The sequence below is a fragment of the Pelodiscus sinensis genome, chromosome 2 (genome assembly GCF_049634645.1).
Source record: "Pelodiscus sinensis isolate JC-2024 chromosome 2, ASM4963464v1, whole genome shotgun sequence".
NCBI classification, from domain to species: domain Eukaryota; kingdom Metazoa; phylum Chordata; order Testudines; family Trionychidae; genus Pelodiscus; species Pelodiscus sinensis.
In genome coordinates, this window is record NC_134712.1 from 192,413,411 (window position 1) to 192,425,908 (window position 12,498).

Here is a 12,498-nt window from a genome sequence, read left to right on the forward strand (position 1 = left end):
CTGACACGGACACCCCTCTGAGACTGTTACCTTAAGTGAATTAGCAAATGAATCCTAACAGTTTGCATATTAATGTGAAGTGTTCTTGAAGAGTCCACTGTTAGAGGAACTTATAGACTGGGAATACTTCAGATACATCTACATTATTTAGTATCAGAGGGGTAGCCATGTTAGTCTGAATCTGCAAAAGTGACGAGGACTCCTGTGGCACCTTATGGACTAATAGATTTATTGGAACATAAGCTTTTGTGGGCAAAGAAGTGGGTCTTTGACCACGAAAGCTTATGCTCCAATAAATCTATTAGTCTCTAAGGTGCCACAGGACTCCTCGTCGCAACTACATTGTTTGTGTCTTTCACTGTTTCTCTTGCCATGCTTGCTAATTCTCAGATAGGTGGGGTGAAATAGTGATCCTATTGAAGTCAGTCGTAGTTTTGCCATTAGATTCAAAGGGACAAGGATTTTACTCATGACGTTAACATAAGAGTTTTTGCTCAGCATATTGGTTCCTTTTGTTTGGTCCTACAGTAAAGTCACAGTGTTGAGCTGATGATATCATATTTCTTTGGTAACAGACTGTGATGTCATAAGCATAAGATAAGAATTTCATTGTGAGATGAAGCTGAATGACATTTGAGTAAAGAGGAGGATAGCAGATCTTAGGCAGACCTCTTTAATGGCAGGAGGCACCCTGAAAGTGGTATTATTGACACTTTTTAATACTTGGTAACGGTCTCCTATTCGAGCACCCCCCAAAAAAATCAGAGTAGACAGATTTTTAAAAAATTAAAAACTAAATTGCACCCCCCAAATTTGTACATGTACACGCAAATAGTTAATTTTGTAGACAAAGTATCCTGTTCAGTTACTGATTTTGCATGTACTGAGGCAGATTTTACATGCACTATAACCTGTTCATTCAGTCATGTTTTGCATGCGCATATCACTTTTTTTTATAAATGTTGTCATACAGCCACTATCCCCATGGGGCGTGGCCAAATTAAGAGAACCTAAAACCACTATTTTATTAGTATTGAACATTAGCAATATTGCCTTGGTCCTGGAAATAGAAATTGGATTCAATTAAGCTTAGTGTAAGATGATTCGGGCTGTAGTTAGTGATCAATCCTTACACTGTTTAGTAGATTTCTAGTTGACTTGAAAAACTCTAGGTTAATATAAAGGGAATAAGAAGCACTTGGACTATGTATTTTTGGTGATTTATAGCCATCCTCATGTTTTTTTCCTAAAGTAGTAACTGTCCGATGCATTCATTACAGGGCTTCTGTACCAGGGTTTCCGTATGTTTGACTTATTAACATGTCAGCATAACTGTTTTGGGGTCTAAGAAATTCACATTACTGAACAGTATGTTGTAAAACAAATGCTTATAATGGATTTAAGTAGAATCAATAATCACGATAATACTGTGTTAGATTAGGAATATTTTGTAGTAGACAGACTTGGAGGAATATGTACTGCCTTTGTCCCCAAACTGGCTTTTCTACTGGTTATTGCAATTCATATAACAAAAGGCTTCATGCTAAATGTTGATTTCACCATAGCACAACTATAGGTAAGCAAAGGAAACTTAATAATCAGGATTTTGTCTTCTGGAGAGTCATTGTTTTCTAAATGTGCTGGACAGTTCCTTTAGTATGCTAATAGAAGTTATTTTCCACATTAAATACTATTGAAATCCATGGTCTATTGGATTTGCACTCTGATTTTTGTTGATCAGACATCCTATCACAAACATATTGCCTATATTGAGTGTAGTGCATCAGTGTGTGAGAGAGTACTTTATTGAATGGTTTTATAAATTAATTTGATTAAAATTTGGCACATTTTTCTATCTAACCAACTTTTTTTCTCAAGACATCCTTAAGTTTATTAATGTCTGCTATTAAGTGTGTGTTATAATTAATCCAAAGTCCTAGATTGAAGAACTTGAAAGCATAGTACCTAGAGTTGAAACTGACAGAGTTGGTTTCTCAAATGTTGTTCTATAAGGAGTTGCAGTGTGGTTAAGAAGAGTGCGTCATTGCTTAAAACCACTTTTCTGCAGTGCAAAAGACATTATTATATCTTTTATCTTTGGCCCCAGGAGTCTCGCAGTTCTGGGCTTGCATATAGGTTGACATGAAGGGAATGGGCATAACCTCAGCAGTGTTGTCAGTCTAGGATGGGTCAATTGCCGTTGAAAGCCGTAGAAGTACTAATAAATGATACTTGACTGGATTTAGGATTTTAATTCTTAATCTTTTTCTTAATCTATTGAAACAACACCATCTCTAGTAGTCTAAGTTTCTTAAAGTTGATAACTTCATTCTTTTCTCAGTGGATTTGTTTTTTGTTCTCGTTTATAATGTATTTGGTATATGGTTGTAAGCTTGATTAATGGATTTTAAGGAATTGAAGCTCTGGACTAAAGGATTAAAAATGCAGTATGATGCTCAGACTCTCAACATATTGTTTCAACAACTGAAATAATTTGTTTCTCAATTTGTGCTGCTGTGTGTTACAGATGATTTTTTCCCCCCCCCTTTTCATGCAGAGTATGATTTCTTCCATTGTGAACAGCACTTACTATGCAAATGTCTCAGCAGCAAAATGTCAGGAATTTGGAAGGTGGTATAAACATTTCAAGAAGGCAAAAGATATGATGGGTAAGCAAAAAAAAAAAAAAAAAGTTGCAGTGGTTGTAGCGGCTACATACCATTACATGTGTGCCAAGGTCTGTCTCAGTCTTAGAAGCTAGAGCTCTTCAAGGTCAATGTGTAGTACACTTTTTCTGAGAGCATGGGAAGTATGCATATAATCAGAGAATTAATTTCAATAAGTATTTGTTATTAAACCAGCCAAACTGTCTTGGCTTGTCTGACATTTGGAAAATTGGAATAAGATATAAAGTTGTCATTTTGTAAATCTCTGAGACCTACCACAGACTAGAATAATTGTTTTTTTAAAAAAATCTTTATTTAGAACTGTGAAAGATTGATTCCCCTCCCCACCCCCCAAAAAAGCTAAAATTATATTTTAAAGAAGCAATTTTGTAGTTACTGTAACAAAGACTAATCTGGTCTCCATCACTCTCCTCCTGCAAGAAACTTACGAATTAACAAACTGTATCTTGTTGTAACTTCAGTTCATTATGACAAGGGCCTTGTTATAGCTTTTGGGACAAGTTTTTGCTGATTATAAGAAGACTATTGTGCGTGTGTATATATATTATAGGATTATAATAAATTAGTTTGTGATATATTAATTCTTTAATGTGTTAATAAATGGGTTTTTTTTAATCAATATATATTTGGGCATTTTATATCAGTTTCTACATAATTTTCAAACAGTTTTTGTAATGAAGAAAATAGTTTAATTTTGTTTGAATTTTGAGCATGTTCTAGCTTTTAATATTTAAAGCAAAACCATTCATCTGCCAAAACGGGTTCTTTGCCTTCTATAGCTTAAGGCAGTAATGAAGACAATGCATCACTTTTGTGGTAATTGCTTGAATTACTGTTCCAAGTGAATGGTACACTTGGGTTGATCTCTGCTTTCAGTTAGTGAAAACAGAAGGCTGTTTTCCCTATACTTGTTTGTAGCTTCTGTGTAATGTTAACTTCAGCAATGTCTGGTGTCTCAGTATGTGTAGAGTTTGAAGCTGTATTGCCTTCTGAGGTCTGTGTAAAGGCTTGATCCAAAGCCTATTGTGTTATGTTGATGTTGATGGGCCTGATCCTTGAGCCAGTCTTTCCACTTCACAGAAGGGGATTTGCAATCTCTACAGCACCACTCCCTCCTTATGGTCTTTACCTCCCACCCCAACAGGGAATCTTGCTGTGAATTCTGAGTCTACAGAGGAAACAAAATTGAAGAGAAGGCAAACCAGGGTTAATGGGTCTCATTATGTGAAAGGAGAGCACAGCCATGAGGTTCACACTACATCCCCTCAAAAATCCCAATAGCTACTGAAACTAGAGGGAGAGCTCTATGAATGACAGAAAGCTATAGGTTCTCACTGGAGTTAGGAGGCATGGGGCTTCTTTGTAGAAGAACCCCTTCTAGATACCACTCTTGATAGTGTGAGGGGAATCCATGTATTCAGATTTCTTCCTACAAATTCCCTTCTTCAGAAGGATGATCTGCTGACTAATGAGTGAGGAACATTAATTACTGTGAAAATTGAAAATGATTTTTCCCCTTCTGGTAAACTGGGATTAGTTTCTTACACTGATATTTTTATTTATTGCCCTTTTAGGAATATTGCCAGTAAATGAAACACATTCGAACAAGGATCTATTTCAAATAAATCTGGCTTTTTAAATAAATCTGGCTTCAAAAATTTGGATGGGGAAAAGAGGGCTTATTAATAAAACCTAAATGAGTCTTGATCTAACCTGGACTTTTCCAGGTCTAAGTATGTATTTTACTCAGCTGTAAGGGAACCTAAATTGTCCACTGAGGAGCTAGGCATTAGAATAAAAAGTGTCATTAGCTCATACAGAGGAAGTGTCAGAGGAAGGCTGAACTGGAGAAGCTAAGGGTATGTCTACACTACCACCCTAGTTCGAACTAGGGTGGTAATGTAGGCAACCGGAGTTGCAAATGAAGCCTGGGATTTGAATTTCCCGGGCTTCATTTGCATAGGTAGTTCGGACTAGGCTTTCACGAGGAGTAACGGTAGTTCGAACCAGGAAGCCTAGTCCGAACTACCTAGTCCGTGCCGCGTGTAGCCGCGCGGCACGGAGTCCACACTAGCGGACATTTAAAAATGGCGGTGCCCGGCTTTATGCAAATGAAGCCCGGGAAATTCAGATCCTGGGCTTCATTTGCAACTCTGGTTGCCTACATTACCACCCTAGTTCGAACTAGGGTGGTAGTGTAGACATACCCTAAGGGAGGTAGAGAGATATGTTGACGAGACTTTCCAGGACACTGTAGTACTGTCCCACCTCCAGTCTGAGAGCCCCAGTGCTCTTAAGGAGGATGAAAGTCTCAACAGAACAGAGGATTCAATGGGAGCAGCGGGAAACCATCCCATAATTGGGATCCTCCTTCCAGAGGATGTTGTGGTATCCTCTCGCACTGAGGATACCTCTGAGGGGGAGGGAATGCCAGTTGTTAGGAAGAGGCAGGTGTTAGTAGTGGGCGATTTGATCGTTAGAAACATAGATAGTTGTGTTTGTGATGACCGGGAGAACCGTATGGTCACTTGCCTGCCTGGTGCGAAGGTTGCGGCTCTCTCGAGGCATCTAGATAGACTTATGTGTAGTGCTGGGGAGGAGCTGGTGGTCATGGTACATATAGGTACCATTGACGTAGGGAAGGGTAGGAGAGATGTCCTGGAGGCCAAATTTAGGCTGCTAGGAAAGAGACTGAAATCCAGGACCTCTATGGTGGCATTCTCGGAAATGCTTCCAGTTTCACGCACAGGGCCAGGTAGGCAGGCAGGCAGAGCTTCAGAGTCTCAATGCGTGGATGAGACAATGGTGTAGGAAAGAGGGGTTTGGATTTAGTAGGAACTGGGGACACTTTTGGGAGAGGGGGAGCCTATACAGGAAGGATAGGCTCCACTTAAACCAGGGTGGAACCAGGCTGCTGGCACTAAACATTAAAAAGGCTGTAGAGCAGTTTTTAAACTAAGATATGGGGGAGAGCTGATTGGTGCGGAGATGCACATAAATCTGAGGGAGACTTCTCTTAGAGGAGAATCCATTGATAGAGATTCTCTAAGATATAGTCAGAAAGAGAGGAGGGGAGAGGACAAACCATGGGCCAGAGCAGACAAACAACCGCATATAAAGGAATCCAGTGCATCAGGGAAGGGCAGACAAATAAGCAGTGGCAAATTTTTAAAGTGCTTCTACACAAATGCTAGGAGTCTGACTGATAAGATGGGTGAACTAGAGTACCTTGTATTAAAGGAGGAGATTGACATAATAGGCATCACTGAAACCTGGTGGAATGAGGAAAATCTGTGGGACACAATCATACCAATATAAAATATATCACAAGGATAGAGCAGGCCGGGGGTGGCACTGTATGTGAGATAATGTAGAATCAAATGAAATAAAAAAATTAAATGAATCAACATGTTCTATAGAATTGCTATGGATAGTAATTCCATGCTCCAATAATAAGAAATTAGCAGCAGGGATATATTACCGACCACCTGACCAGGACAGCGATACTGACATTGAAATGCTGAGGGAGATTAGAGAAGCTACCAAAATAAAGAACTCTATAATAATGGGGGATTTTAATTATCCACATATTGACTGGATACATGTCACCTCAGGAAGAGAAGCAGAGATAAAATTTCTCAATGGCTTAAACGACTGCTTCTTAGAGCAGCTGGTGCAGGAACCCACAAGGGGAGAGGTAATTCTCGATTTAGTCCTGAGTGGAGCGCAGGATCAGGTCCAGGAGAGAACTGTTACAGGACCGCTTGGGAATAGAAACTATAATATAATAACATTTAACATTCCTGTGGTGGGAAGAACACCTCAGCAGTCCAGCACCCTGGCATTTAATTTCAAAAAGGGAAATTACACAAAAATGAGGAGGTTAGTTAAACAGAAATTAAAAGGCACAATGACTAGAGCCAAATCCCTGCAAGTTACATGGAAACTTTTTAAAGACCCCATAATAGAGGCCCAACTTAAATGTATACCCCAAATTAAAAAACATAGCAAGAGACCTAAAAAAGAGTCACAGTGGCTTAACCACCATGTAAAAGAAGCAGTGAGGGACAAAAAGGTATCTTTTTAAGAAGTGGAAGTCCAATCCTAGTGAGATTAATAGAAAGGAACATAAACACTGTCAAATCAAGTGTAAAAATGTAATATGAAAGGCAAAAAAAGATTTTGAGGAACAGCTAGCCAAAAACTCAAAAAGAAATAACAAAATGTGTTTTAAGTACATTAGAAGCAGGAAGCCTGCTAAAAAACCTGTGGGTCCCCTAGATGATCGAGCTATAAAAGGAGCAATCAAGTACGATAAAGCCACTGCAGAGAAACTAAATGATTTCTTTGCTTCAGTCTTCTTGGCTGAGGACGTTGGGGAGATTCCCAAATCTGCACCATCCTTTGTGGGTGATGAATCTGAGGAACTGTCATGGATTGAAGTGTCATTAGAGGAGGTTTTGGAACAAATAGAAAAACTTAATGTTAACAAATCTCCGGGACCGTATGGCATTCATCCAAGAGTTCTAAAAGAACTCAAATGGGAAATTGCTGAACTATTATCAGTGGTTTGTAACCTATCCTTTAAATTGGCTTCCGTACCTAATGACTGGAAGATAGCTAACGTGACACCAATATTTAAAAAGGGCTTTAGAGGCGATCCTGGCAATTAGACTGGTAAGCCTAACTTCAGTACCGGGCAAATTAGTCGTAACAATAGTAAAGAATAAAATTGTGAGGCATGTAGAAGAACATAATTTGTTGGACAAAAGTCAACATGGTTTCTGTAAAGGGAAATCATGTCTTACTAATCTATTAGAGTTCTTTGAAGGCGTTAACAAACATGCAGACAAGGGGGATCCAGTAGATATCGTATACTTAGATTTTCAGAAAGCCTTTGACAAGGTCCCTCACCAAAAGCTCTTATGTAAATTACATGGCCATGGGATAAGAGGGAAGGTCCTTTCTTGGATAGAGAACTGGTTAAAAGACAGGGGGAAAAAAAGGGTAGGAATAAATGGTAAATTTTCAGAATGGAGAGGGGTAACTAGTGGTGTCCCCCAAGGGTCAGTCCTGGGACCAATCCTTTTCAACTTATTCATAAATGATCTGGAGAAAGGGGTAAGCAGTGAGGTGGTAAAGTTTGTGGATGATACAAAACTGTTTAGGATACTCAAGACAGAAGCAGACTGTCAGGGACTCCAAAAAGAGCTCACCAAACTGAGTGATTGGGCAACAAAATGGCAAATGAAATTTAATGTGGATAAGTGTAAAGTAATGCACATCGGGAAACATAAACCCAACTATACATACAGTATGATGGGGGCTTATTTGGCTATGACAAATCAGGAAAGAGATCTTGGAGTTATCGTGGATAGTTCTCTGAAAACTTCCACAGTGTGCAGCGGCGGTCAAAAAGGCAAATAGGATGCTAGGAATTATTAAGAAAGGGATAGAAAATAAGACACAGAATATCTTACTGCCCCTTTATAAAACTATGGTACGCCCACATCTTGAATACTGTGTACAGATGTGGTCGCCTCACCTCAAAAAAGATATTTTGGCCTTGGAAAGGGTTCAGAAAAGGGCAACTAAAATGATTAGGGGTTTGGAATTGGTCCCATATGAGGAGAGGTTAAAGCGACTGGGACTTTTCTGTTTAGAAAAGAGGAGACTTGGGGGGGATATGATAGAGGTATATAAAATCATGAGTGGTGTGGAGAGGGCGGATAAAGAAAAGTTATTTATTAGTTCCCATAATAGAAGAACTAGAGGACACCAAATGAAATTAATGGGTATCCGGTTTAAAGCTAATAAAAGAAAGTTCTTCTTCACACAGCGTGTAGTCAACCTGTGGAACTCCTTGCCAGAGGAGGCTGTGAAGGCTAGGACTACAACAGAGTTTAAAGAGAAGCTAGATAATTTCATGGAGGTTAGGTCCATAAAAGGCTATTAGCCAGGGGATAGAATTGGTGTCCCTGGCCTCTATTTGTCAGAGGCTGGAGAAGGATGGCAGGAGACAAATGGCTTGATCATTGTCTTCGGTCCACCCTCTCTGGGGCACCTGGTGCTGGCCTCTGTCGGCAGATAGGATACTGGGCTAGATGGACCTTTGGTATGACCCAGTACGGCTGTTCTTATGTTCTTAAGGTGCCATTAAAAAAAAAAAGTTAAGCAGTGCTTCAAGCTACTGAAACAATGATACATGCCTGGGAGACTATAAGATAAAACATCCTGGCTTTCCCCACACATCCAGATTCCTGAGCATGGCTGAAGAGTGAGAGGGATTAAGGTGGTCTTTGTCCTGATCCTGCTGTGTGTGCTTGTACAGTCCCATATCATAATTCAACATAAATTATTCTAGTTTCAAAGAGGTCATAGAATGGATACATTATCCAGGAATTAACAGGGTACAGGGGTGTCTAGATTGCCCTTCTCCATTCGTCTGGGAACTGCTAATACAGTAGGGAAGATTCTTCAGGAGTTAAATGTTCATGGTGCAACATAAGCCGTCAGTGGGTCCATATGCCAGTGAGGCTGCTCTGTAAAAGTAACAGCCACTGCTAGCCTTTTCATGCCGGGATGCAGAGTTGTGCACTCTGATGCTTACAGGGGAGGAAGAGACTCTCTGAGGGCATGTCTACACTAGGTAATTATTTCAAAATAAAAAGCCCATTATTTTGAAATAACAGGCTTGGTAATGTGGACGCTCCCTTTTGTTTCGAAAAAAGGGAAGTAATTTCAAAATAACTCCCTAGTGTAGACCAGGACTGAGTTCCTTTAGATCAAAGAATCACTGCTTCCCATTCCCTCTTCTCTGCTCCTTCTCTTCTCTTTGTTTAGTTGTTGCTTCCTGACTTTTGGCCCTTAGTTATTAACAATGCTTTTAGACTCCTATTAATATGAATGTCTATCTTCACTGCAGTTGTGATGGTGGTATTTAATTTGGTGGCTGTTATGTTACTCTGGCCCTTCAGGAAAGGATCCCCCTTGTCATACTTGGACTAAATAAGATAGTTTTACTGAATCCCACCAGTTCATCTTGGGTACTACTGTCTGTATGTGTGCATGCATGAGAATTCTTTCATTTTCTTGAAAGGCTAAAAATGTAAAGTTAGGCAGGAATGGTGTTGCTGCTAAACTTCTTATGTAATGTAAAATAAAGTAAGCAAAAACCTAAATGAAGTGACCTTCTGCTAGAGAGTTTTAATTTATAGCATGTCTCATGAAGAACATTTAGTGTACTATTTTCAGTTCATCTGTATTTAGTGGTATTTTGTCTAACTAAATGTTTCTTTTCCACTCTAGTTGAAATGGATAGCCTTTCTGAACTATCCCAACAAGGTGCCAACCATGTCAACTTTGGTCAGCAACCGGTCCCAGGGAACACAGCCGAACAGCCTCCATCCCCTGTTCAGCTTTCTCATAGTAGTCAGCCATCTGTTCGGACCCCACTTCCAAACCTGCACCCTGGACTTGTATCAACTCCTATTAGCCCTCAGTTGGTAAATCAGCAGCTAGTAATGGCTCAGTTGCTGAACCAGCAGTATGCAGTGAACAGACTTCTAGCCCAACAGTCCTTAAATCAACAGTACTTGAACCACCCTCCTCCCGTCAGTAGATCCATGAACAAACCGTTGGAGCAGCAGGTCTCAACCAACACAGAGGTGTCTTCCGAAATCTACCAGTGGGTGCGTGATGAATTGAAAAGAGCAGGAATCTCACAGGCAGTATTTGCACGTGTGGCTTTTAACAGAACTCAGGTCAGACTTTTTTTTTTTTTTTTAAATGCAAGATTCTGTTCTTTTCAGTATTTGCCACCATTTCCGTCTTGTTAATTTCCTCCCCACTTTTCCTCCTGTGAAGGAACCACCAGTACTAGCTTGCGCTACTACATCTGTATCTAAGTTGATATGATAGATAACCCTTAAGTTATGTAGAATAGTGATAGAAATGTAGCCGTGTTAGTCTGGGGTAGCTGAAGCAAAATGCAGGACAATGTAGCACTTTTAAAGTGCTACATTGTCCTGCATTTTCCTTAAGTTATGCACAGTGTGTGGAAATTCTCACTATTTTTAAGCAGCTTTAATGGTTCCTTTCTCGCTCTAGCTGTTGTTCTTGAATGAGTAGTAAGTTTCAATACTAGAGAAACCTAGCAACTCTATCTAGAGCCAAGCTCAAAGCCACTCACTGAATCCCTTTCCATGTAGTAAAGATGCAGCTGTGCAATTAACGCTGTGTCTATCTCACATCGTACTATGCTGAACAAACTAACCACAACATGGTGCAGACTGTGCTGCTCCATATCCCGAATGTATTCTCAGGCTCTCTTTTATCATTAGCTATACTTAGCCTCCACAGCATGCTACTGGCTGTTACTATTTTCTTTTCCTGCTAAGATTTGTTCTATGACTACTACTAAAAATTTTAAAGATACCTTGACAAAAAGCCACATACATTTTTATTATATATCTATTTGCTTTTTTGATTTTCTACTTTTTCAAATTAAATTTCATATTAAAACACTAATTCTTCTGAGTACCAGTATCTAGACCACAGTGTGTACTGCAGTTGTCACATGCCATACAAACTTTAGCCCTAGAAAATCTGATAAAACACTAAAATGTGTTAGCTTTTTAAACTTGATTTAAAGCCTAATGCTGCTATAATTTATAAAATAATAAGATTTTAACTGAATCCCATATGACTTGAATTGAAACAAGACACACTATGAAAGAAATGCCAATATATCGAATAAGCATAAGAAAAAATAAAATTTTTATAGGTCACGTTAATGATATTTTACCTTAAAGAATGAAAAAATAGCTAAATGGGATTGTGATTTTTATATTTTAAAAACATAGTGGAGAGTTATCTGTCTAGTGTGTAATTAACAATTTTATCTGCATAAAGAACATTTCTTGAAACTTTTTTTATTTGTCTTTCTTTTATAATTTAAGAAGGAAAAAGACATTATACTTTAAATTTACTTATAATTAGGTTTATATCGACCCATGATTTCCCATCATTCTGAATTTTGGGAAAAAAAACCTCCTTTACCTGAAATAAAATATAGCTTTTGTATTGTATATTTTGTATTATTGTAGTTTTACTTGAGCATGAATTCTTAAGAGTAGTTGAGATTTTTAGACTTGGGCTTTATCACGCTGAAATAATGTGGAATAGTGTTTTTGGGTAATTCAGGGTATGTGTTAGTTCAGGGGTGTGAAATTATGTGGGGGGGATTTTTGAAGCGTTTTTACTTAACACACTTACAATCTTTAACATTTCTAATTATTGGCACTATTTCCTGTTGAAATAAATAATAGCTTCCAGTTATGGTGGCCTGGGGCAGTTATTTTGCCTGTGAATTATTCTTCAGAGAATAATTTATTTTGTAGATTTTTCCTCTTTCTGTTTGAACCGATGAGCAGCTTGAGATCTATACCTCTCAAAAATAGTTCATTGGTACAGTATTTCAAAATTTGCTAGCTAATTTTTGTACACAATTTTCAAGCTGTAGATTGCATACAAATGGTTCGTTGTTAGTATTTTATATTTGAAATTCAAGCTGAGATTTGGTTAATTTTGATTATACACGGAGCTCAGATAGTACAGTATATTTCTATTTTGTGATTGGATTTGCATAACCACAGAATTAGGTTTCTAGTACAAATACTCTCACAAATTAGAAATTTGTTCAAAATTTACTGTTTCAAGGAATATTGCTGCTGATAAACTCAGTAGGATATATTCAAAATGGTCCAAAATAAGAGCGAATACAGTCCCAGTGAACTTGTTTTAAAAGTCA

The 12,498-nt window shown here is 38.6% G+C and overlaps 1 protein-coding gene across 10 annotated transcripts in view; it reads left to right on the plus strand.

Moving 5' to 3' along the window:
- SATB1 (SATB homeobox 1) overlaps positions 1 to 12,498 on the plus strand; it is a 111,333-nt gene that overhangs the window by 47,091 nt on the left and 51,744 nt on the right. For all 10 annotated transcript variants that reach the window (XM_075922093.1, XM_075922097.1, XM_075922098.1 and 7 more), the window contains 2 exons: positions 2,558 to 2,669; positions 9,996 to 10,450. In XM_075922093.1, coding sequence (XP_075778208.1) covers positions 2,558 to 2,669; positions 9,996 to 10,450 — 567 coding nt within the window. The remainder of the gene's footprint in view (positions 1 to 2,557; positions 2,670 to 9,995; positions 10,451 to 12,498) is intronic.